At 38.8% G+C, this 26926-nt stretch overlaps 1 protein-coding gene across 3 annotated transcripts in view; it reads left to right on the forward strand.

The window, feature by feature from the left end:
* Positions 1 to 26926, forward strand: part of Oxr1 (oxidation resistance 1) — a 349606-nt gene that overhangs the window by 63477 nt on the left and 259203 nt on the right. For all 3 annotated transcript variants that reach the window (XM_042055790.1, XM_038343582.2, XM_042055789.1), the window contains one exon: positions 9747 to 9905. In XM_042055790.1, the coding sequence (XP_041911724.1) occupies positions 9883 to 9905 (23 nt within the window). In that variant the 5' untranslated portion in view covers positions 9747 to 9882. The remainder of the gene's footprint in view (positions 1 to 9746; positions 9906 to 26926) is intronic.

A 26926-nucleotide genomic window follows, 5' to 3' on the forward strand; every position in this document is an offset into this window, starting at 1 on the left:
AGGCTCTTTAAGAAGTCTGTTCTTTCCCACATTCAGGGAGGAGAAGGAGATAAGAACTGATTTTGATCATGTTATTTTAAAGTAATGTCCTAAAGAAAAAAAAAACACATTTGCTGAATCAAAAGAATTGTGTGCAAGTACATTTCTTGGAGTCCGTGTCTGTGGGAAACACCTCACCAGGAACTACCATATCCTCAAACTGGCATTCTCCACATGCTCGCTACCTGTAGGGCTGCCCAGCTGCTGTGGCCATTTCTTCTCTTGGAAGCAAGGTTTCTTTCCTTCTTATTTTTTCTTTTCTTTCCTTTAAGAAATATTTTTCTTTACATTATAATAAAATTACGTTTATTCTCCACTTTTCTCTCTCCAAACCCTTTCATATAACTCTACCAAGTCTCCTTCAAATCCGTAGCCTGTTTTTATTGTTATTCTATGCATATATGTGTGTGTATGTATGTATGTATGTATGTATGTATATACATATATATTGCTAAATATAATCTGCTCAGTTCGTATAATGTTACCTCTGTGTATGTTTTCAGGGCTGACCATTTGGCAATGAACAAGTTTCTTTCTGAAAAAAATTCTGTCTGTTTGTCTATCTGTCTGTCTTGCTTTTTGGAAACTGAATATTTTATGTAGAAGCCTTTGCTTTCAAACAAAGAAATGTCAATAACTTTGAAGATTTATTTGGATTCAGATAAAATACGTGCATCAATAATTATTGAATTTCTCTTGCTCTTTTGAATGTTCTAAAATATCTACAAGTCATTATATTTTAAATAAGTATTACTATACTTTGTTTTTTTATTATCCTTATTTTCGTTATAGGAAATGGATATTCTCCACCCCCAAAGCCAGAAGCTTCAAAGTGCAAATTTTTAAACAGATAATTCTTGCTTGTGTAATCAAATAATACATTGCTACTGACAATGCTCCTCTTTCACAGAAGATAAAACCATAATATGAAAAAAAATCTGAGAAACAGTATGGCAAAAATACGTACACTACGTAATGAGGCTAAATTTTTCAGAGTTTTGAATTACTGATACTTAAGCAGGGCTGTATAAATTTTTTTAATCAAGGAGAGAGGGAGATTCCTGGAAGCAAGAACACAATGATCTTTTCTGTCTGTTCTGGAACATATGGGTGTGGAGTTCATTAGTTTGTTCCGAGAGAAACCAGACTCGTGTTGACAGGGCTTAGAGGGCTGGAGGGGTGGAGGCATTTTGAGACGAATGTTGGCACATCAATCTGGGCTATGCAGTGATGGACCTTAAAGCAATCTTCAGGGTTAGCAGGGGTGGGGAGATAAGAATCCATCTGTTTATATATACTGCCTTGCATTCTTAAATGCATTGTTTACCGGAAGTTTTCCGTTCTCTTCCAAAATCACTTCTGAGTGTTGCAATGCATATGTTCTGAGAGTACACAAAGATTCATTTAATGTGCCTAAGTATTTTTTTCTACTTGAAATATATTTTTTAAATTCAATCTGCTGCTTTGTTTCTTTCTGTCTTTAATGAAGCTCGCTTTTTGGCAGTCTTTTTGACTGGCTCATCCACATGGGATTGAACCTTTAGTGACTCATCAAAGTGCATTGTAAGATCTGAAAGCACGGCTGGTTGAGCCAGATTGTACTCTTTCAAACGCTTGCTAGTTCATTGCTGCTCTTGAGTAGAATGGTGTGCACCTGGAAGATGCGAGCTTGGGGCTGAGGACTGAGCTTGACTTCTAACTCTTTCCAAAGTGCAGATTGCTATACTCAGCTTTCAGAGGGGGGGTGAGCATCATTTCCCTGCAGAGTGGGTAATTAATGCGAGTGGGAAAAGAGGATCGATGGAATAGTCAGTGTGAAGAGGATCCTGACCATAATGTTTAGATGATGGGGTTTCACTTCAAAACAGGGAATTTGAATGTATCTGTGTTTTCTTAAAATTGTTTTAAAATATTATTTGCAGTGTTAAAGGGACTTTTCATGGCATATATAATAAATTATAGCTGACGATAACGTGCAAAGTGTAGCATAAAACACTGGTGCTTGGGGAAGTCCCTCAGGTTCTCATCAGACAACACTGATCCCCACTAGACGCTAAGGGTTGAAAACTGCACAAAGGAACTGTTAAGAGAATTTCATTTCACTGATTGTGTTGGTCCATTTAAAACAATTATATTTGATTCCCGGTTAATGAACGTGGAAAAAATGGGCTAAGACTAAAAATAATGTGGACGTGACCTTGTGCAGAGATAGGTATGCCCACGTGATAACCAGGGCGGAAGGGAAAACAGCACCACAAAAGCCAAATCCAGCCGCTCTCAGTGCGCAAGTGTGGAACATGCCACTAGACGGAGCCTCGAAGCACAGACACCGGATATGGTGATTCCTTGGTGGAGTTTAGTGCAAGCTGGAAGTGCTCATCTCCAGGGAGCAGAAGCCACACGGAGGGAGTGGATTCTGACCAAAGGCTTCCTTGGTTAAATCTGGGCTGGTTGGCTGCTGATGAAGCTGTTGAGGTGAATACCAGGAAGCATCCATGGTTGGTGAAAAGGAATGCAATGTGTCTAGAGTAGAGCTTTCTAGACTTCGTCAAGGGAAGCAAATGAGAACAGAGGCATCGTTTGAACTCACAGATAAGGCAAACAAAGACTGCAGAATCGGGGTCACAGAAGGGAAAGAACCAATAAGATGTGGAATTGAAAGATTCTACAGGCAGTAGAGGAACATGATCAGAAAAGAAGGGTTCAGTGGACAGCCAGAAAGTTGTCTTTGTAGTTCAGGCTAAAATAACACAAATTTGTCTCATGAAATTCTAGCACCGTATTATGTAATCATTTATCGAGATGGATGAAGATATCACAAACTTGAGTTTTGGAGTGATCTCTGTTTCAGTGACAACATATTTTAAAATGGCTGCAAGGTCATTATGGAGTATTTCTCTGAATATATCAAAGACTCATTGTAGTCTGGAGGTAGGAGCTTGCTTCAGACTGGCATGTGTATAGCCAGGTCTCTTCAACAAAAGCTTTAGACCCATTGCTGACACACCCAACTGAATACTAATACTGCCATGAAGTGACTTCAATACATGCAAAATGACAGCTGCACTGTGGAGAAAAGACACATGAAACTTTGCATTAGCTTGTCTCCAAGGTTACCATCTGTGCTGATCTGAAGTTTCAATGTGGGAATTTTTCAACCTGTGCCAAGATAGTATTTTCAGGGTAGATACCAGTGGGTACAAAGCCAGCTTGGAAGGTTCTTGAACCTTTGTAGAGTAGAGGTTATTATCCATGCCGACCTTAATCACTCAGGTGTTACAGAGGGATATATTTCTGCATTCTGCTAAAAACGTTAAGATTATAGAAATTGATAGAATGTCATTTTTAGTTAGCCCTACTTTGCAAACCAAAAGATACTAATTCTCATACCACTAGCCAATGTTCTCAATAGAATCAAGAGGCAAAACGGTTTTGAAAACGTGACTGATTCTCTGGAGTTAACACGTTTCATATTTTATAGTTGGTAAGCAAATCTAAGTCAGGATAAAATAGCTTAAAAGCATAAATAATTTCAGCTAGAGATTTAGCTGAGTTTGAAGAGTGCTTGCCTAGCGTGCATGCTACTCTGGGTTTGATCCCCAACTCCCACATTAAACCAGGCGTTGTGGATGCCTGCCTGTAATGCAGGACTCAGAATGTGAGAGCAGAGGGCTTCATCTCTGCACAATTTCAAAGTCATCCTCAGCGACACAGTGAGTTTCAGGCTAACGTGGGTTACATGAGCCCCAATCTGAAAAGAATAAATAAATAAGCAGACAAATAAATATGCATACAATTTAAAAGAAAAAAGTAAACAAGTCCCAAACCTTAACTATGACCCTAAAATAAAAAAATAAACACTACAGCACTCGGGAGGCAGAGGCAGGCAGATCTCTGTGAGTTCGAGACCAGCCTGGTCTACAAGAGCTAGCTCCAGGACAGGCTCTAAAGCTGCAGAGAAACCCTGTCTCGAAAAACCAAAAAAATAAATAAATAAATAAACAAACACTAAAATTTTATAGTTGAAAAGAAAAGAGGCAATTCTTTTAGTAAACATCCTGAAAAAAATTCCATTTCTAATTTTCTATAAATTTTAATTATTTCTATAATACTTATAAAGGTATGGAAGGAATTATTTTTAATTCATGAAGCAATTTTATATTGCCTGCCTCATTACACCAATTCCAAAAAAATATAATGGCAGTGGTAATGATGATGATAATGTATTTTTGTAGCAAAAGAAGTTCATTTTTCAGCTTTTCCTGATGTGTTGCTAGACTTTAGGTCTGTGGCTGAGTCACCATGGAAGTTTCTAGGAAAGCTGGACTGTCCCTTTCTTCAGCTGGGTACTAAAAATGGCAGGTACTTCAGGGTCTCCATCTGAGACTCGGGTCTTCAGGCCTTCTAGGGAATGTCTTCTAGAAAGTCACTGAACAGAAGGGCCTGGGGGACTGTTGTTGAGAGGAACTCTAACTGGACGGTAGGGATGTTTCCAGAGCCCTGATAGGAACGAAGTGATCAGGTTGACTTGCGGGGCTGCTGACTGACTCGTTTTTCCTCTGGGCTCCTCTGTGGCCAGGATCTGTTACCCTGCAGCTGAGGCTGACTGGACGCACCTTTAGGGTGATGGATAGTCTGTGAGATGTGTATCGGCAGCGCAGACTGTGTGGCTGGGCAGGTGCTCTGTGAGTTCGTGGGCTGGGTGAACTGTTCTGACTTCGGGAGATCAGACCGTGCCTCGTTTCTGACCATCCCCATCCTCTAAGCACTCATTTCTTGTGAGATGGTGGATTTCAGGCTCTTCCTTGCTCCAGGTAATTATTTTTGCGAAGCAGCAGTTGTATCTATGCTGGTCACAACTGTGAGGCAGAATGGCTCTGCCCCATGTTTGTGCAAGCAAGAAATCACCTTCTGTCTAGAACGGCTTGGATGATAAGGGAAGTTTTTCCTGCCGGTAAGAAAGGACAGTCTATTAACTTACAGTAAAATGGGATGGTATAGGCATATGGGCATCTTCAAACCATGCCTGTGAACTTATCAAAGCTATCACCGCCTCATCTGGATAATAAAAAGAAGGGCATCTAAAACAGGAGCACACCGCAGTAACCCCTGGTCATCCAGCATGTTGTGTATTCATCACGGAATGGAGAGGAAATGAGCTCTTGACTGTCCCCTTTGCATCTGCTAGCATTCTCCCTGCTGCTTGAGATGACCCCGTTGAATGGCAGAGTCTCTTCCTGGTCCTACATCTATCTTCTCCTTGCCCTGAGCCCACGCTGCCCTGAGCCAGCACTACCTTGAAGTTGCAAAGTTCTCTGTGACACCAACAGATCCCACACTGTGCTTCTGAAAATCGTCTTCAGCTGCCCACAGTGACCCACTCTGTGTGGGTCAACTGTCTGTTCTGTCTTCAGAGAGACTTCTCTGAACCCTGCCCTTTTCACTCTACTGTGACTGTTATGTAAGGTTCGTGTCTCGTGAATGAAATGTGTCATCTTTGAGCCAGTATCTGTGCTTAAGAATGGAATAGAAGAAGCCGTGGTCGCCAGTGGGAGCACTGTGAAGTGAGATCAAGATTACTCAGTAAATTTTTTATTCGGTGAAACTGAAATAACTTGTGAACTTATTATTGTCCATTAAGTTAGGTCAGGTCTCTCTGTGTTGTGGCGTGGTGCACTCTCAAGCCTGTCTCCAGGTTTGTTAATACCTGGAGAGCTTTGAATCTTAAGAATATAGCTAACAAAAGACACAAGTCGTTTTCTTTCTAAACTGACAGCAGCTCTGGGAAACGACATATAGCATACATTTTAACTGCTAAATTTGATAGCGCTTAATTCAAAAGGGTATGAAGCATTGAGGTAACGATTCATAGGACTTGTGGATCTCGTACATTTCCCCCAAAGCATGTGGATAAGAGAGAGTATAGGAGAATTAATCTGTTGGGTGATTGAGAATAATCAACACGTGTGGTATATGGCAGTATTTGTAATGAGTTTTGCAGGCAAGCAACCACCGTGAGAGCCTAGAATTTAAAATATGGACCCATAGAGTTTGTTTGTAAGTAAACTGAAAAGGAAGGAGATCACTGATGTCATGTGATATTTAAAGATATCTAAATTATATACAAATCAAGAGTTTAATATTCTCATGGTAATTTGTCTCCCTGACATCGGCTTTGAATCATCAGTATAAAAGTATTCTTCCCAATATAATATAATATAACTGGTGTATTTTATTCATTTGTGTCCATTGTCTCTTGCAGTATTTAGAGCAGAATATGAATGAATGTCTACATCACCACCAATACAGCATGCCACTTAGAGCAGAATGGGTCATCTGTTAGACATCAGAATATTGTACTTGGTATCTTCTTTCAGGTCCAAGATCTTTTTTTTTTTTTTTGAGCAAAACACTGCAATTCATGAAATGCAGGTAGTACATTTTTAATGAAATTTTTATTTCTATAATTAGTACATGAGTCTTTATGGCCCAAACTTTTGAACACTGTGATTATTTTTCCAAGTAATATTTTATAGCTTTATTATCTCCAAAGTTACTTTGTATATTGTGTTATGGAATCACAAAGTCATTGTAACTTGGTGAGCTTGACAAAAAAATAGTATCTCTTCAGCTGCATTAGAAACATAAAATCTTATTCATGAATAATAGATGTCTAAACGTTTTATTAAAGCACCGTCCCAGTGATGCATTGTTATGTTTAAGAGCTACTTGTGTCTAAAATCTATATTAATTAGACGGTATTTCATTAAGTTCACAAGCTATTTTCCTTAACTCTGTGTTAAGAGTGACCACACAGAAGCCCCTGGATCTGCACTTAAAGTTTCCAGCCCACCTGGGCACTCGGTGATGTCATTCCACCTCATATGCTTTGAAAGGTTTCCCCCAACATGAAAATACACTGTACTGCACCACAATGACATGACAGAGAGCTGTTTTTCATTATAGTACATTTTGGCTGAAAGTTATAAATTTATGCGTAAATTGAGAACAGTATTTTTCCTGGTATTGAAATCTGACAGAGCTTTCCTCCTGTGAATGTTCATAAAGACAGTATTTTTTGTGTTGGTGAATATTCTAACAAGCCCAGTAGCTCATTTCATAGGTCCTGTGTTTGCTTATCATTTCCTGTAATTATATCCTTCGATGGAAACTCCTTGTAAAAATCCAAAGTATAATTCAGTCAAGGGAATTTGATTGTGTATTAAAATAATGATATCCAGATACACAGCTCTCTAAAGAAAGAATTAAGTATATCCAGAAGAATGTATTGCATTGGAAAATGTTCCACACATGTTGTTCACAGTAACTGAGTCCTTGGTCAGTGTCAAGCAGTACGCAAAAAAGGTTGAGAATGGTCAGGGTGACCAAACATGGACTTTCTGTGTTCTTAGCAATGTCCATCTATGTGATTTAACAGTTAACCAAAGAGGGATACACTTGACAGTTTCTTTTGGAATGTACTCAGTCAGTTTAGCATGTGGACCTTCATAACTGCTCATTGTATGAGAGGATCAAATTTTTTTCTTCCATTCAGTTTCTGGTCAGATTTGGAATAATTAGAATTAAGTTTAGTTCTCTGTTCTGCCATGGTTGACCCAAATACACTAGTACAAAATCACTGATTTTTATTTCATGTATAATTTTGTCTAATTTGTTGGATGCATCTATGTGAGTTCTTTATATGGACTATATTTTATTAATCTTGTATTTCTTTTTATAAGTTTAAAATGGCTGTGACCAAGTGAAACTTAAATGTAGAAGGATTTGTTTTAGCTAACCACCACTTCTGAATTTTAATACATGTTGACAGCGGTTTCTGTCCTACCGAGTCTTGCAGTTGTTCAGTCCCAAAGAAATACACAGAAGCCTACATTAAATTATAAAATGGTTGGCCTATTAGCTCAGGCTTTCTTATTAAGTCTTACGTTAACCCATAATTCTTGTCTGTGTTAGCCACATGGCTTGGTACCTTTTATTAGTGAGGCATTATCATCTTGCTTCCTCTGCATCTGGGTGATGATTGCAGACTGAGCCTTTTCTCTTCCCAGAATTCTCCTGTTCTGGTTGCCCCGCCTCTACTTCCTGCCTGGCTACTGGCCAATCAGCATTTTATTAAACAAGCACAAGAGACAATCTTTACAGGGTACAAGACTGTTGTCCCACAGCAATTACATATTCCCTGGCTCCATTTCATCTGTACCCCAGGTGAGGCAGGTTACCATGGTAACCAGTGGATGTATCTGAGGCTCCCCATCTCATGGCAGACGGGAAACAAGTACAGTGATTCAGTAGTGGGAGGGAACTAGGGCAAGGTATAGCTTTTACGGAGAAACCCCAAATGACCAACTTCCTCCAGTGTGTCCCCACCTCTCACAGTCTCTTAGTCTCCCAGGTACCTGTTCAAGCTATTAATCCATCCATGGACTGGGACAGAGCACACATAACATATACCCTCATGGATTACATCTAGACATGTGCTTGGCTGATTTGGTCAGTGTTTCATGGTCCAGTCAGCTGGCATTAAAGATTATCCATCACACTATCCTTAATAATTATTTTTAATCTGGTGAGTACTCGGACACAATACATATATGTTGACCATTGACTGATCTAGGCAAGAAGACGTGTGATGTTTATTTCTATAAATCATGAATATAAAGTTATTCGTAACCTATAGGCTGATTCCACCTCTCTACCATTGAAGGTTCATTTTCTGTGAAAGGTACCAAATTTATAAAATACTTCAGAGTCAAACTTATTGTGTGTTGAGTGTGGGGACAGATTCTGCTAGTTTTCCTCCCAATCTGCTTCACCCTTCCCTAGAGGTAGACACATTAGTAAATATTTCGATGTAAAAAAAATCCAGAGAAACAGCTGCATTTTTATCTTCTTCTGAATAAAAGTGTCCAAATTACCAGGCTCTAATCAATAAAATTCAAGCATAAATGTTCTCTGTAAATTTTAGGACACATATTCTTTTTTTTTTTCTTTCCCCTCTCTGTTGGCTGGTGTGCAGACTCTCACTGGCTCTCAGCAGCCCAAATTAAGGTCAGGAAGAGAACACATGTTGAGACACGAAAGAAAGATCTGTTGTTGCCCAGTGGAATTCTTCTATTTTCTGTAAACTTCTTTGCTTCAAGCTTACTTATGTTAGAGACAATAAACTGACCTTCTAAAACTCTTGGACATTAGATTTTTTTAAAAAAAAATGTTTAACTATGTGTTTTGATAATAACTGATGGGTCTCTTCTAAGACTCTCTTCTATGTCTATGTATCCTGTGATGACTTTTGCAGAAAATCTATTATGCTTTAGTGACCTATTGGTATAAAATATTTCTTGAAAGTAGGATCAGTATATTATATGAATGTCATTAATATTCATAACCCACATTCATGTTATTATCACATGTATTGTATGCATAATAAGTATTTATTAGAATAACAGAAAATAGCCTGAGCTATTAATGATAACAGTATTGATGGAGTTAAATTTTGCCCAGAGAAAATTTTGGTTCAAGATTATAGGACAATATATGAAATATATGAAATATATTTATAGACACCTAAAGAATTGTATGCAGAGATATTTGTCTTTGAGCCTGGCATTTTTGCCTGGGTGAAAGAAACTGACTGAAGTCCATAAGATGATGTCCTAGAGACATCACTGTTTCCATTTTCTTCACAGGTCTGTTCAAATCCTGAGCAAGTAAGTGGGCTGTGCCTGTTCCGACAGCAGAGCAGAAGCCTGCAGTGGTCCTGTCAAGAGGCTCTACGGTTCAATATTGTGACATCGAGAGACAACTCCCTCACCGGTTGCAGCAATGTCTGTATCTAATCTATCATGGTGAGTGAATTGCGTTCTGATCTCAAGGACACATAAATGCATACAGTAGCAGGGTTTTGTGAGAGTTCTACTATCAGAACCTGCAAAGAGAACTTTAAAAATTGGATTTTCAGATTGTGATATATTCAAGGGAGAAGAGATGTTTTCTTTTCTTGTTTGATAATTTTGTATATAATTACCTTATTTACATCATTTTCTCCTTCCTTCTGCTCCCCTCAACTCCCCGTGTTCCTCTCTTCTCAAATTCATGACTACTTGTTCTATAGTTATTATTGTAACATATATACATAGGTAGCACCGGCTGAGTTATTTTGTGTTGCTCATATGTACATGTGTAGTGCTGACTGCATGGAATTGGAGAACCTATTCGGGGGCTCATCTTTGGAAAAGATTGAATCTTTCTCTGTCTCAGTAGCCATTGATTGCCTGTTGCTCTTCATCTCAGGGTGTGATCCTGTGAGATTTACACCATCCACCTTTAGCATTTTCAGTGCTGTGACATATGGGGACTCTAGAAGGGGTCCAGGCCACACAAACACCAGACGCATGTTTACCTTTCTCATATTCACCAGGGGAATGAGAGGTTGGAAGACTGTGTTTTTCGAATGTCCTTTCCTACATGTATACACTCTCTGGTTTGGGTCTGAGAAGCCAAAAGTGTAGCTTTGTGCACAGAATAGATATGTGCTCATCAGTGACTCTTTTCTTCTAGTTTCATATCTCAAAAAAAATTAAAAAATTAAAAGAAAACCACCCAAATTAAACTAAACAGAACACAAAATCCCATTGGTCGATCAGCAGCTTCTCTATGCCAGTAAGGAGTAGCAATATCTGATGAGTCTGAAGCCATTCGCTGAACTTGGAATATGTTTTAGATGTAAAAAGAGGAATTAATGACGCGAACGTGAAATGGCGGTCTTTAATACAAGACCGTGAAGAGAAGCCTGGTAGCCCTGTGTTTCTTTAAGAGCTCATTTCATTTTCTTCTGCAAACAGAAATAGCATCGGAGTCAGGGTCTGCTTGCTGACTCGTTGCAGCTCCCTGAACTCATTTCGAAATAAGTAAGCAATTTATTTAGGGCAAAGCATATAATTATTTGTTCAAATTTAGAGTAGTATTTCTGAAGGAGCTAATTCTGAATGGCTTCCATAGTATGTGTCCTTGGATCCTTAGGCCTGGGTGTTGAGGGCCTCATTTTAAAAATAAAAAAATAAAGAGAATTAATATATTTAAAATATATTCTGTAAAGCGTTAGTGAAATACTTAAATAGTGAATTATCATTATTATAAAATGTAATTTACTTTTATATTTTTATTAATATAAAATACCATCACATTTTTAACCTTAATTTCTCTAAATCTTGTGACTCTGCAAACCTGTGAAAAACTCTGACCCATTTTTTAAAATAGAATTTTACTCTGGTCAGTGTGTGAGAAATGAGTCTTCAAAGCCCCCAAAACATGCTTGAGAGATAATAGAGTATTTCTCACTTAACCACGGAGACCTCAGTTCAGATCCTCAGCACCCATGTGCTGAATACTGGGCGGGCATGGCTATGCGTTCCTGTAACCCCCATGCCTAAGAGACGGAGACACGAAAATGCATTGTGGGTGGAGGGTGACTACTAAGTCGACCTGAGCGGATGAGCTCCACCACTAAGGTGGAGAGCAACTGAGGAAGACAACTGGTGTCGACTCCTGGCTTCCACATGTGTGTGTACATATGCCCAAGGACGTGTAATCATAGGAAGACAAGTATAAAGAAATAAACAATGAGAAGCAAACAGCACAGCAAAGAGGGAGAGTGGCCAGGGGGGAGGAAAGTGGAAAGGAAGCAGAGGAGGAATGGAGGATGAGTAGGAGGAGATGGGAAGAAAGGGGGAGGGGGAAGCAGGCAGAGGAAGAGATTAAAGCAGATGTGGGCAGGAGGAGGAAGAGATGATTAAAGCAGATGCTCTTGTCCAATCTCACGACCCTGTGAGTCTGAGCCAGATCAGAGCAGCTGCACAGGACTGACACAGGGGCCTGGCTTTGGGAGCCTCACAACACCCTGCTGTGATGGATGATTTGATTTAAGGCCACTTGAAACAAGGTGAGAGAGAGAGAGAGAGAAAGAGAGAGAGAGAGAGAGGGAGGGAGGGAAGGAGGGAGGAAGGGAGGGAGGGACGAATTAGAGAGAGATAGAGAGAGAGAGAGAGAGAGAGAGATGAGATAGAGAGAGAGAGAGGAGAGAGAGAGCATCTTAATTGGTCTGTCCAGGCTCCCATAATGTTGGCAGGGGTTCTACAAATAGATGCTGCGGATATAAGTGAACTAATGCAAAACAGGCAATTTAATGAAAATGCATACCTTCATCCTAAAAGAAAAATATAAATTCAGAAGCCATGCATAGAATCTAACATGTCTGAAAAATGGAAAAGCAATAGTCTTCATGTTGGCGGCTCAACGGTCTTGGAAGTGAGGCCATGGTGCTGTAATTCACCAGTGTGTATATTACGTTCCCATGCAGGGAGATCTTCATCCGTTCTGTCAGTCATACAGCTGCATCACCCTCCTTCTCGGCTTCTGAGCTGCCTTTTTCTAGTACGGAAGAGCAGGAAAGGAGTCTGAGAGACTCAAGTCAAGCCACAACTCATGCTTCTTTCTCTTGTAAGAAGTGACACACTTTTTCCGTATTAATCTTTGTCATTTTTCATATCTCCTAACACTTCTAGTCTGTACTTTGAGGAGATATTACCTTGCATGTATTTAGCAACGTATAGCAGCCTACCAATCTAGCAGTTCTCAGTGGAGCCTCTTCAGGAAATTACATGAATTTAATGAAATTGCTATTGTCTGTGGTATGGCTGCGTTTTGAAGTCTAGAAACAAAGACTTGACTGTACTGCCTCATACTGGAAATAAATGGTATTGTCAGGTTTTTAACTGGCAAGTAACACATGAGTGCCTAGATACCTGATTTGTTTAAAGGAGTGTGTACTCTGCTGTGGAAGAGAAAACCGCAGGGGAAGCTAAGTCTATGTGTGTTGATGAGAGTAAGATTTGTGCCTCTAAGGAAGATTCAAAGCCACAAGGAGAGGGCCCCTCTAGCAGGGTTTCTGGGAACAGCGTCTGCCTAGAAGTGAGAAGCAATTCGGTTGTGTTTCATGGTTCTTTGGAACTGTCCAGTAGCTTGACTCGCTTCTGCTGTCCTTCGAATCAACTTGAGCACTGAGTTGAAAGTGAAAACTCACATCGGGGCTGGTGAGATGGCACAGGAGGTAAAGGTACCTGCTGCTGAGTCTGGTGATCTGAGTTTGATGTCCAGAACAGATACGGTAGGAGGAAAGAATCTACTCTGCACCTTGTCCTGGGACCTCCACATATATTCTGTAGCATGTGTATATTAACATATTACATACACACACGATAAATAAATAAATAAAACTTTTAAAAAGCTCATGTCATGCTGTGGGCATTTTGGCCTGCCTAGCATAACATTGTATTGTATTCAACCTTAATAACAGTGTGTTGATTTTTAAAAGTAAACACTCAACATAATGCAACATAAACATAAGTGTTAATATGTGTCACATCAACTCTGATTCCCACACGTAACATAAGAATAAGGAAATGTAAGTTAAGATACTTATATTCCTTTGTATAGCTATCCTGTAAGTTAAGATTCTTACATTCCCTTATACAGTTCTCCAACCGATAATCTTAACTTTTAAATAGCTGGTCTAAGAGAAATTCTTATTTACATAAACTTAAAAATTGTTTCTTGCTCTAGTAGTTATGTGCATGCATGACAATTGAGCGCGCGCGCGCACGCACGCACGCACACACACACACACACACACACACACACACCACACACACACACCTCTAAAAACAGTGGCTTTATAATGCTTTCAGATTTCTAGGAAGCTGTGGTCTCAGTAAGAAAGGGGAGCAGCAGTAACTGACTGTAGAGTTCCATAGAGATGAAGGAGATGCTTCATGAGTCTACTTTAGCCATGAGTCTACTTTAGCCATGAGTCTACTTTAGCCATGAGTCTACTTTAGCAATGAGTCTACTTTAGCCATGAGTCTAGTTTAGCCATGAGTCTACTTTAGCCATGAGTCTACTTTAGCCATGAGTCTAGTTCAACGAGTAATTGCAGGATGGAGACAATGGCTGAGGTGATGCTGCCCAGGAGCAAACCAAGAGGGAAGCCAGGATCAATTGCAGACATTCACAAACAGGTGGCAGCTTCCAGGTTGTGCTCCATGGAAAGAAAATGTCTTTGGTAACAGATATAATTAACAGGAAACACCAGAAGTCCTAAACAAGTGAGGAGATTCGTATCTATAGCACAGAGGAGAGTATGCTGTTTGCATTTTTTTTTTTTTTGAATGAGAACACCAAGGTACAGGACCCTAAGTAACATGCTCAACGTGATGCTTAACTACTAAGTGGTGGATGAAGTGAGTGCTAATTGCCTCTTCCAATTAGCACCCTCTCAGAAACTATTTTTCTGCACACAAAATATATCCCTGCTATGTCTGTGTGCGCCCCGAAGATTCTATAGCTTCCATTTCAATTCAGATTATTCCTCTTAATTTTCTTCCATCTACATACATACTACATCTTTCAAAGAACAATCAGCAGGGTATTAGAATACTGTTGGAAGCGAGGAGGCTGGGGATAACCCCACACTGATTTCCTAGGGTAAACAATGCATTGGTAATAGCTATAGATCTAGTTGAATTTTAAAGTGTGTAAAGTGGGCTCCTTAAATGACAAGATTTCCAGAGAGTGAGACTTGATTACTATTACTTTTTAAAAGACAGGGTCTCAGATAACCCAGTCTGGTTTAATATTTGCTATGCAGCTGAAGGTGACCTTGAACTCCCTGCCTTTTTACCTCTCCCTTGGTGCTGAGATTACAGGCATGCACCATCACCCTAGGTCAATGTATTGACTTTGAGTTGTTACTAAAAGGTTTTTGTCATCATACAGCCAGAAGCAGAGCACAAATATAGGCAGAGCTTGGTCCGATGCAGCTGGAATGACTTTTGGTCGCTGCGTCTTGAAGACCCTCCACTAATTCTTACAACGGAGCCTCCCACAGGCTCCGCTAGCTTGGCACCCTACATCCTCCCATTTCTGTTATAATAGCTTCGTTGATTAGTGTTTGTATGGAAAGCCCTAGCATAGCATTAACTGATTTTGCCAAATTAATAGTTTTGCAAAATGACAGTTACCAGACTATTTTGTACATACACTTCATTATTTGTTTTTTATCTTAACTTTTTCTTCTGTGAATGGTGGTGCACACTTGCCATCTTTGCATTCAGAAGACTGAGGCAGGAAGATACCATGTTTGAAACAAGGCTGATCTATATAGTGAGACCTTGGAAAAAAGAATAATTGATGTTTGTTTGGTATCTGGCAGCCAGAGAGGGATAAAGATATCACTGGATTGAAGTTAAGAAGCCAAATATCCAGATCCATGGACATCCTTTATGGTCACAGTCTTGTGCTAAGCACAGTGGTGGTTTGTTGATAGAAACAAAGACTTGTCTTAGCAGGACATTTTAATAGCCAGAGGACTGAAAATTGATCAAGTACCCCTGACTAAGTGGGATGAGTTCTCTAAATAGAAACACCAGAATGTTTTTGTAAAACAAAACACCCACTTGTCTTTCCCACTTGAGATAAAAGACCTCACCTTTCAGAAACACTAGCGTAGCTCTTGCATTTCCCCAAAATATAAAATGCATGCTGAATGCAAAGAACTGAATACCATAGGCAGCTATAAAGCAGAAATTAGAAATGGCTTCAGTGACAGAAAACCAGTTTTAAGAATGCTGAAGTATAATATAATAATATAATATAATATATATATTCATGTTTTCTTGAAAAATACCCCTATTGTACATGGAAGTTTGACATCTCCTGTTTTTCATGAATGGTTGTATTTGATGGGGTATGCGGTGACATCATCGGGGAAATGCACGCACACCATATGACAGTCACATCATTTATGTCACCCAGATAGTCTGAGTCCTCCGTTGTCTTCTAATTTTCCTTCTTAGCAGTTTTCTACCACTGCAAATGATGCTGCTGCTGTGAGAGACAATTATTCAGATATCATTACCTCACCAGGCATTCACACACCGTTTGGTATGTTTTGCTTTCTTGTGTGCACTAATGCTTCCTCCTGATTAATTCCTATAACAACTTAGCATTATGCTGTTAATTGTCTGAGATGCTGTTTATTCCTAGCTGGCTAAGGTAATTTTATCAGAAGTTAATAAAATTTCTTTTATGTGTGTCTGAAGACAAATTAAAGCTTGAATTGTTGAAGTAATTAATATATTGACTACATTTATAAGAACTGAATTATATTTCCAAAGTACGCTTATAGTTTAAAATTCTATTACGCATGTTGACAAATTCAATGTCACTCTAATAGAACCAGAAAACTACTTTGAATTAATTTGTATTATATACATGTGTGATAAGAATTACATATCCTTAATGTAAATATTACACACAATGTATATTTTACATTAGGTGCTGTGTTTGTATCTGTTTTCTTTATTTATGCTGTTAAATTTCAGCCTTGCAGAAGTAATGTTCACATTTAGAGTGGCAAGAAAGTTGAAGCTTAAATTGTGTGTTCAGAAAGAAAGTTTAGAGCAAAAGGTAGAAAATACAGCTATGTGAGATTTCAGGAATCATTTTTTAACCCCAGCTTTATGATTAAAAATGTAATCAGAATTGGCTACATTCATTTGTCGAAGACAAAGAGGAGGAAAGCTTTACATAAACATAAAGCTGTTATTCCTATCAACAAAATGAGGCTTCTGTGTTGAAGAGAACTTCCCCGGTGAGGTAAGGGTAACTTGAGTCTTTCCCAGTGCCTCATTGGGTGGCAAAGACATGGGGAGGAGTGAGCATACCTTAAGTCTAAAGTCAGAGACCCTCCTTCTGAAGGTAGCGACAATGAAAACTCTAAGACCGGAAGTCTTGCCAACAAGCAGACTACAAGAGTGCTTTGGGTTTAATGGAAACTCAACTAGAAGAAACCATCCTACAAGAAGAAAAGAGGAAACCAAGCTCACAAAACAAGAGATCAAGGGGAAAAAAAACTTGCTCCCTTCCCTGATTGCGGAACACTTTAAGGCAAAGTCTGATGATTTCGAGTCAAGTCAAGATCTTGAGTTCTGTAAAATTTCAGTATGCCTTTCCATTCACACCATGCCTTTTCATGCCTCTTCAAGCTTAAATCTCTCCATTGTTAAAATGATTAGTACCAATTTGGTTCAGAATTGACTCTTCAGATGAATACTTTATATTTTTAGAATCCTTGACTGTTTTGTGCTTCAATGACACGCCATTAAAAATAGCTTTTGAAACTTTAACATTTATAGGAAGCCTCTTGAATATTTTTCCTATCTACCACAAATGATTTTCTTTCTTAAGAGGAGGCTGTTATAAAGCGAGACCACTCCAAATGTTTGCTAGGCCCCTTTTCACCTGGCTATTTCCTTCTGGGCTTTTGGCCAAATTGTAACCCAGCCAGTTCAGTCCTTACCAGAGGTGAGCCAAATATGACTACCCAATCTTGGAATTTGAACCCCTCAAACTATAAATAAATCTCTTTGACAAAGAACCCACATTGGGTAGTTTGTTATAACTACATGTAGTTTACCAAGCAAAGGGGACTTAAGAATGACTCAGGGCTGGAATATTATCCTCTTAGTAACTTCCAAACATCTCTCTCATGGGTTGGCCTTTCTCAGGTGACTTAGACTGCATTTTCGATCATTGCTGGTGTTTGCTTACTTGAATGTTTTCTTATCCTACCCTCAACACAGCCAAACTTTTTTTATTGGTTTTTATTGAGCTCTACATTTTTTTCTCTGCTCCCCTCCCTTCCTTTCCCTTCCCCTTCAGCCCTCTCCCAAGGTCCCCATGCTCCCAATTTACTCAGGAGATCTTGTCTCTTTCTACTTCCCATATAGATTAGCGCTGTGTATGTCTCTTTTAGGGTCCCCATTGTTGTCTAGGTTCTCTGGGATTGTGATTTGTAGACTGGTTTTCTTTGCTTTATGTTTAAAAACCACTTATGAGTAAGTACATATGATAATTGCTTTTCTGGGTCTGGGTTACCTCTCTCAAAATGATGTTTTCTAGCTCCATCCATTTGCCTGCAAATTTCAAGATGTCAGCATTTTTTTCTGCTGTGTAGTACTCCATTGTGTAAATGTACTACATTTTCCTTATCCATTCTTCGGTTGAGGGGCATTTAGGTTGTTTCCAGGTGCTGGCTATGACAAACAATGCTGCTATGAACATAGTTGGGCACATGTCCTGGTTGATCACCCTATGGATTTATACCCAAAAGTGGTATTACTGGGTCTTGAGGAAGGTTGTTTCCTAATTTTCTGAGAAATTGCCACACTGATATCCAAAGGGACAACAAAGGCAAACTTAAACTATCCACTGGGTGTCTGTAATTATTATCATGATAGTGTGACCCAAAGGTTATCTTTGAAGTCATTTCCAGCATCCGTACTCCACTATTATTACTATGCATGCTGGGTATCAAGCAAAGCCCTAGAAAAGACAGTGGTGATTAAAAAAATGGCAGCCATGGGTCGTGCCCTCCATAATATTAAAGGTTCTTTGATAGAGCTAGTTAATTCTATTATTTCTTCTCAGAATAGTCCCTACATTTCCTTGTTATCCCCCTCATGTAGAATCCTGATGCCTGTCAGAACTGATAGGAATTTTCCCTAATTACTTTTCTTTGCTCTCAAAGCAAAAACTTACTTGTAAAGTTAATTTGCTAAAAATACTTTTTATTTTACTCTATGCCATTCTTTCTCATGATTTCTAGGCTATCTCCCAAACTAGACTTAAGGTTATTTATATTCTGGTCCCCACATGAATTCCCCATGAATAAACTTCTACCCTAATCTATTTTTTTTAAGAAAATAGAATCCAATGATAAATTTAAAAAGAATACTTTCTTTGATCCTGTGGAGCAAATGCAGGGCCTCTTACTTTCCAGGAAAGTTTATGGCTCCTGACATCCACCTCCCAGGAAGGGCCATCACTTTGTCAGTGACAGCGGTTCCAGTTAGAGGAGAAACATCTCAAGGTGGAGAAATACTTGCAAGTCATGATATGCCAAGAGGGGTTTACTTTCTTGGGATAATGAGTCTGAGGCTGGATGTTCAATTCCCACAGGTACTAATTAGGTCTGCTCTCTTTTACATCCAGAGCCTAGTCCTGCGGGCTTGATGAGCTTTCGTTCACACACATGCAATTAATCACTGTCACTCTGAGCAGGTCATTAATCATCATCAATCCACAACTAATATGGAGGAAAATACATAGGTACTCACGCCAGGTACACTCCATAGATTGGTAATAGGTCTCAAGGATCATCTCCCCTTTGAATATTGTCTAGGTGAAAGAATGTGTCACTTTGGATTGAACTACATTTTCTCTTTATTTTGTAATGGTTCTACTTTATTCTCTTGTAAAAAAAATTTAGGGGCTAATAGTACCAGTATTTCTTAGACTGTGGAGTCTTTCCCGTTAATCCAGGTAGATCATTCCAATACTCAAAGCAGAAAAGTTGCTTTGGGGCCTTGAGCCATTGGAACTATAATTTAGAAAGTAACAAATGGTTTATTCTATATTTTCAGTCATTAAGATAGTAATGTAGTCTGAGGTATGTTCTTTTAAGCATGATCAAATAAGTGTGTGAAGTTACCGTGTATTAACATAGTAAATATATTTCGATCTGGTTTTTTTTTTTTTTTTTGGTCATTTACTGAGTTTTGTGTTTGTTGTATTTTTATTTTATTGTAAAGAGATTTCACTTGATTTTATATCAATTTCAACTTAATCAACAGGAGACATGAAACCAATACTTTATAACACTATTGGATATTCACTAAGAACATTTATCCCAGCCATTAATTTATTATTAATTTATTTACCCTTTGCTTTATGTTCCAGTTTTAAGTTCATTGTTATGAGTCTAGATGGTAATTTATGAATGAATAAGAATCTAAAAATGATTTTTACCCAATTTAAGGGGTAAACTAATAGAACTTAACAATATATAGACTAAAACTATAGTATTTTAATGTAAGTAATATATTATTTCTTATAACTACTACTTATTTATTTCAACATGTTTTCCTAAATGGCGTCAACATGTAATTTTGAATGCTGTGGTTAGAATGGTGAATGAAACAGAAATCTCTAATCTCATGAAGCTTGCACTTGGTGCTGAGGATGATTAGGAATCTACGAGCAAACACCATCAGGACAGACAGTGATGCATACTCCGAGGATGATCAGGCAGACAGATTGGGTAGTATATAGTCAGCCCTAGAGGATGTGTGGGCTTTGTAAAGACCAGCCTTATGGAGGAGGTGGCAGTGGTGTAGAAAGCTGCAAGGCTGTGCACCGTTAGAGAAGAGCCATTCCAGGCACAGACTGCATTGCAGGTGTCCAAGCTGCATTTTAGGTTTATTACTAGACGTCCCCCTCACAGACTCTAAGGCCACTTTCAGAACAGACAGAAAATGTCTTTATATGATGACTTGGAAATGCCCTGATGATGGCAGGTCCCTGGTGTGATCATCAAGGTAGAGATGGGGGGCGGCAACCAGAAGAGAGAGCAGTGCTGGGAGGCGAGCGTGTGCAGAGACAAGGGGACTGGAGAGTCTATATGCGATGGGATATTGCTGTCACTCATTAGGCCTGGTGAAATGTCAGAGACTGTAGATTCAGGGACAGCCAGTGATGGTAGCCATCCAGTGCTGAGAGCAGCCTTGGCGTGGTGTGCCTTGCAAATGCGAAGGACTTATCTGACACCTGCAGTTTTTGAAGCTAATTTTACTGTGCTCTCAACATAAACACCTGGAAAATATTCCTAATGAGATATAACCATGAGAGAAAAATAATGAAGTAATGAAAAAAATCCCTTGTAAGGATACAGTCTGTTTTTCATTATTGTCAATTTAAAAACGCTTAACAATACATCTCTGCCCATCTGAATAATTAGAGGCATCATATAAAGGAAATTTCATCTATAAAATATATTATCTTGCATTAAAGATTTTTATAGTGAAGAAATAAATGTAAATTATGAAAAGTTGTGACTGTTTTTGTTGTTCAGTTTACATTTGAAACTTATTATTTTCCTTTCTCTCCAACAAAATCTAAAGTTAATTTTAATATATAAGGCAGATATGGTGAAATAATTTATTGTGTTCTGTACACTGGTTGCTTAATGTGGGTATGGTTTTATTGAAAATATATAATTATAATACAGGTCAGGGGCTTAATGTATGTTTCAGAGAATAATGGTATAATAAATTATTAGGTTGCCTTTTCTTAGGGGGAGAATCATCTTTGTTTTAAGATTATAACCATTCTACACTTTGTGCTAAATATGATTCACTTTTGTTATTTAAAGATGGAAGTTGGGATTTCTTAGTGTCCTTATTTAGCCAAACAAAAGCTGGAAACCCAGTCTTGACCTGCGCCCCTCCCCCATCTTGGATTTCGTATGTGTGTGCGTTTATTTCACTTAGGACATAAAATCAAAAGGTCTGGAATTTCTGTTGTACTGGAAATTAGTTCAAATTAACTCCCAGTCCAAATAAGGTTACATTTTATATAACATTAATAATGTTAGTGTTGTATGACTCTGATTACAGAGGAACTGTCTCGTGGTACCTGCAACAAGTTCTGGCCCGGGGGTATTTTGCTAGAGTCAGCGTATTAAGAAAATCTTCAACACAACTTAATAGAATTAAAGTGACGTGCAGATGCATCCGCCCTCCCTGAGTCCTCTTCTGTCTGGCAGATGTCGGCTACTGCTCTAAACAAACAGAGACGGCTGCTTGTCCAGTTTTTCTATTCTTTTATCATTAATGTCTATTGAGCATTTACAGACAGTCACAACTGTTTCTTGCCTGGTCCTGCCTGCTTTGTAGTCATAATTAACATTTATAAATTCTTTTTATTTTAAATAATTGCATTTCCTTTACTGGAGAACATTACAGTTCTAATAGTAGTTTTGACAGACTCAGTGTTGTTAGAGTTGAAATTAATTCATAGTGTCATACCCCTCAATTTGCCAATGCTGGTTGCATGTATCAAGGAGTGCCATTTTTCAGAACTGGGTTTGAAGCATCAAATGTCTCTTAATTTTCCGGAATTTGGAAAGTTAAATGCTGACGCACCATACTTAGACTGCATAAATTTTGCTTGATGAGTTGAAAACAATTATAAAGACAACATTCCCCCCTAATTATAGATCTTTTAGATAAAATGTATGACTTAGCTACCTCAGTGCTGATGATCACTCAGAAGTTGCTCAGAGCAACGGAGCAGCTGAATCGGGATGGAATCAGCTCCACTGGGACCTGAGCTGCCACGGGCCAGCTCCACCAGGCTTCCCTGTTTCTGCTGTGAGCTGAAAGCTGAGATCCTGACGCATCCACCGTCTTTTGACGGACATATTTCATGGAGGGTGGAGGCCACTGTTCTGGATGAGCTCTCACCCTTACGCATTCTCCCTTAGTAGATACGTGCTGTAGTCAAAAATCAGTTCTACTGATGAGTTCTCACCCTTATGCATTCTCCCTTAGTAGATACGTGCTGTAGTCAAAAATCAGTTCTACTGAAGCACATATTTAAAAAAAATAGATTAGGTATAACTCCCATCCGGTTTTAGATGATAGATGCAAAGCGGTTTCATGAAACAGACAAAGAAATTGAAATTCAAATTAAGTGATCTCCCTGAGGTATATTTTCATTTAGATATTTTCCCTGAGGTTTTTATAATATCCTAAAGTTATATCCAGAAACAGAATTTGTATAGAATCAGGTTCATATAAATTGTGATCTTTTCCAACCCGTAATATTCCTTTTAATGGTTTTATAAAACTAGTTATATACTCAGAATGATTGTAAAGATAATACTATGTAAACTTTAAAATGCATCAATTAATTTGTTGCTTTGTAAAAGCACACATGTTTACTACTTACCGGTGCTCATGTAATGACCAGCAGGAAGCAATTTATCTAAAGGAAGGAGATCTTTCTGTACTTGCTCCTATGTGGACTTTAAACCCTTGAAGAATAAAGCAAGCATATGAAATGCTTACTATATTCAGCAAGTTATAAAGGTTACCAGGTCAAGTCCAGTACTGAGCAGTAGCTACTACCATCAGGTACGTAAGGAGATGCAGGGCAACTACTTTCTCATTTAAAGTCCACACTAGACATTAGAGATGGCAATCACCCTACTGAATCCTGGCCAACAGGTTCAACAGGTGCTTTGCGTTAACAAATAGCCAGGGCCTTCAGTCTTGTTTCCCAGGCAGGCACTGGAAACACAGCATGGGTTGGAAATTCTTGGCATGAAAGAAAAAATCTAGCAGGAGGTGAAGTGATTTGGCTCCCAGAAGCTCGGTTCTGTATACTGGACCAGGCATATAGACACTGCTCACAGAGAGAATTTATGGATATATTTTCCCAGGATGAGCAAAAGCTGTGGCTTACTTGAGATAGTCAAGAAAATGAAGCAAATGTGTGCATAAATTATTGCTTGGTGTTGATGGGGCCTTTGGCTAAGATTGCGGAACAGCTTGAGGAAATGAATTTTCTCCATTTCCAGAGGTCAGGTGTGACATTAGTTACCAAGTCTGAACTCATGATCAAGTCATTGACAAACCTATTCCAGAATTGGAAAATAAAGATAATAGTAGTCACATGTCTTTAATTCTCCTTTATCTACAGTGATGTTCTTTCTGTGTTTTTTGGTGTTACAAGAATCATTTTATGAAATGGGATTATTATTATTATCATTATTTATGTCTATAAAGGGGAAGTTGTCAGTCTCCTCCAGTATTATGTTTCATAAACCAGTGGTCAACAGGAACTACTGATGTAGGTGAACGATTTACTCAAGTCATATACCTCATCATCACAAACCACAATGATGGAAACTCGACCTTTTCTGATAAGCCTGCCTTTGAATTTGCAACTGTGTGGGCTGTGCTTTCTGCTTCTGAGTTTTTCTCATAACTGTTTGGTTTGCCACTGCAGTATCTCCATAGCGGCAACTCTAATTACTTATTTTTAACATGACCTATAATTGTATTGCTATTGTCCAAGGAAATGCATCCCCAGTTACTTCGACTAGAAGATTAATTTTGGTGGAATATATTACAAAGACAGGGCTAGTGCTGTCACAAACTTGGGAATCAGTCACTTAAACAACGGATTACCTAACTTTAGTGCTTCAGACAGCCTTATTGGCACAATTCATGTGCAAAACATTTATCAAGCGGCTACTACACATTTAGTAATCTCAATTATAAATATTTGATAGAGATATAGTAATCTTGTTTCCAAATTATATATATGTATATATATATATATATGCAGTGTTAATTTGATAGCTAAACTTATTAGACCAAAATCTCTTCTATGTTTTCTCCTTTGTCATTTATATGCTTTCAGATGTCCCTACTTACTCTTCCAGCAAGCATTTTTAGCTTTTTCTTTTGCTACAAAAGATGGTGATAAGTGAAAACTAGCATGAGCTGACTGCTATACTCACTCATTGGTTCCCGCTCTCCTCCACTTACAGCTTCTAGCTATGAATCTCAGCTAGAAATGCACAGTAAGCTTCCATCTCCATAAAGAATTGTCTTGTTTAGAGCTGAGCATCCTTCTATCGTGTACAGATTGTTTGATAAAGTTGTCAGTGAGACTTGAAAGGCAACTGACAGCATCAAGCTGTCTCAAATAAAGACAGGCTATTACGGGAGGTAACTGTGGGAAACAAGGCTGTCTTGTTCAAAGCTCTTGGGACTTTGGAAACTACAGTGCAGACACCTGCCAGGGCACATGTATCCTGTATGCTGTATCACTGTGATGCACAGAGCAGAATGTAGTTCAAGGACCTGGGTGGTAATTAGGAAGCGATGATGTTCCAGGGATTTTCCCATCATTGTCCTCCTCTCCAATCAAGAACCTGGGCTTCATTGATCTCTTCTAGTTCTAATTCACCCAATTCCCTACTTTTTGTGGCCTTCCCCAGTCTACTTCTACAATGACCTAAACTTTGCTTGAATCTTTCAAACAAGAGCTGGAATACACCGTACATTACTCCTTCCGTCTTTTACAATAGTCCCCTCCCCCATCAACACTTACTTACCTACAGAAATTTCTAAGTCACCGTAGGGTCATGTGACAGGTTTAACTTTTTGTTACAATTGTGCTTGAACCAACCATGGAAGACTGCCATTAAATATGACCATGAGAAACCTAAGTAGATTAATAAACAACCATAAGAAGTTCTGGGAAGTTGCATCCCAGGGGCAAGCAGAATCCGTGTCAGCTGTGTAATCCTGCTTGCATCAGGGAATCTGAGAGAGTGTGTCCAGCAATCTGTATTCTGTCAAGCCTCCAGGTGATTCTGATGAATGTTCAAGTTTGAGAGCAGATGGTACCAAATTATCTCTCTTGAGTCAGGATTTATAGCATGACTGCCAAAAATAATGACTTCGGGCATAATTGATATGCAGAAGATCCTTGCAATAATATTAACTAACAGTTTCAGATGATTTTCTAAGTTTCTGACAGGAAGAGAGTGTGTTGGCATAGAATATCAAGTTCTCTCTCCTGTTAGTTTTGGCACTAGTTGATAAAAACATTGGACCATCTTTTTCAGTAAACTTTTAAAAAACTAAGTGAAGTTTTTTTTTTTCTTTTTGGTTATTTAAAGTGCTAACTGGAAAATGAGTTCCACTAAGGACAATTTATATACACCCTTGTTCTTATTTAATTTTAATATATGAGCTTAATTGAAATGTAATTCATAGACAATGAATCACATTCATTTTAACTATGTGAGCTTATAGGTTCCAATATACTCACATTTTTCCATCCATGACCAAAATCAGATCTAGAATATTTGTTATTCCAAAGGAAATTCCATTCCCTTTTATTAGGCATTTTTCTTTCTAAATAATATTTATTATTTTATGTGTTTGAATGTTTTACCTGCTTGCATATTTGTGTGTCCCATTGTATCCCTGGTGCTGACAGGAAGCCAATAAGAGGTCATAAGATCCCCTGGAACTGGAGTTAAGGATAGTTTTGGACTGCCATGTGGGTGGTGGGAATGGAACCCAGATCCTGGAACGCAGGTCTTCTGTAAGAGCAGTCAACACTCTTAACTACTAAGGTTTCTCTCCAGCTCACTCTCCAGTGTCAGCCACAATACATTTTTTTCCCCTTCTAAGAGTAATACATAACTAATCTGATCCTTTTATCTAATTTATGTTTCCATTCTGGACACTTCACATTAAATCAAGTCACATAATATGCAATGTTTTCTTCCTAGTTTCTTTCATCTAGCCTGAACTTTTATGGTTGAACCACATTGGGCACATATCCCACACTAGCTCAGAATTGAGTATAATAAAGGGTAATTTATTTAAGGGTAGACTCATAGATCACAGTCCTCTGATCCGATCCAAAAGGGAACAGCAACCGAATCCAGCAGCTGAAGAGGGGGGGGGGGGCATATACTTTACATTGGCATTTATAGTATAAGAGGCCACACCCAAATGGGTGGTGGTAACTTAAAGACTACTGGCTGAAGGATTTCCTACAGCAAAAAAGTGGTAAAATACCAATGTGAACCCAAACAGGCTGAGAACTAAATATTCCTGATTAAGCCTCTAAGTTCAGAACCAGTTCCTGATGGCACAGGAGAACGCTTGTTCTAAAATGACAGTGAGGACATTAGCAACAAGGGGACTCTACAGCCTACCCTCCTTGGTTGAAATGAGCAGGAGGGAAGACTGACATGGGCTGGAATCAGACTTAAGGAAAAGGAACATGTTTGAGGCAGTAGAGGCGAAGTATTGTAGAGAGGGGAATGCCAAACTGAGTGTGACGGGGCAGTGAGGATTGGGTCACCATAGGCTTT

Source organism: Arvicola amphibius, chromosome 9 (assembly GCF_903992535.2).
Source record: "Arvicola amphibius chromosome 9, mArvAmp1.2, whole genome shotgun sequence".
Taxonomy (NCBI): Eukaryota; Metazoa; Chordata; class Mammalia; order Rodentia; family Cricetidae; genus Arvicola; species Arvicola amphibius.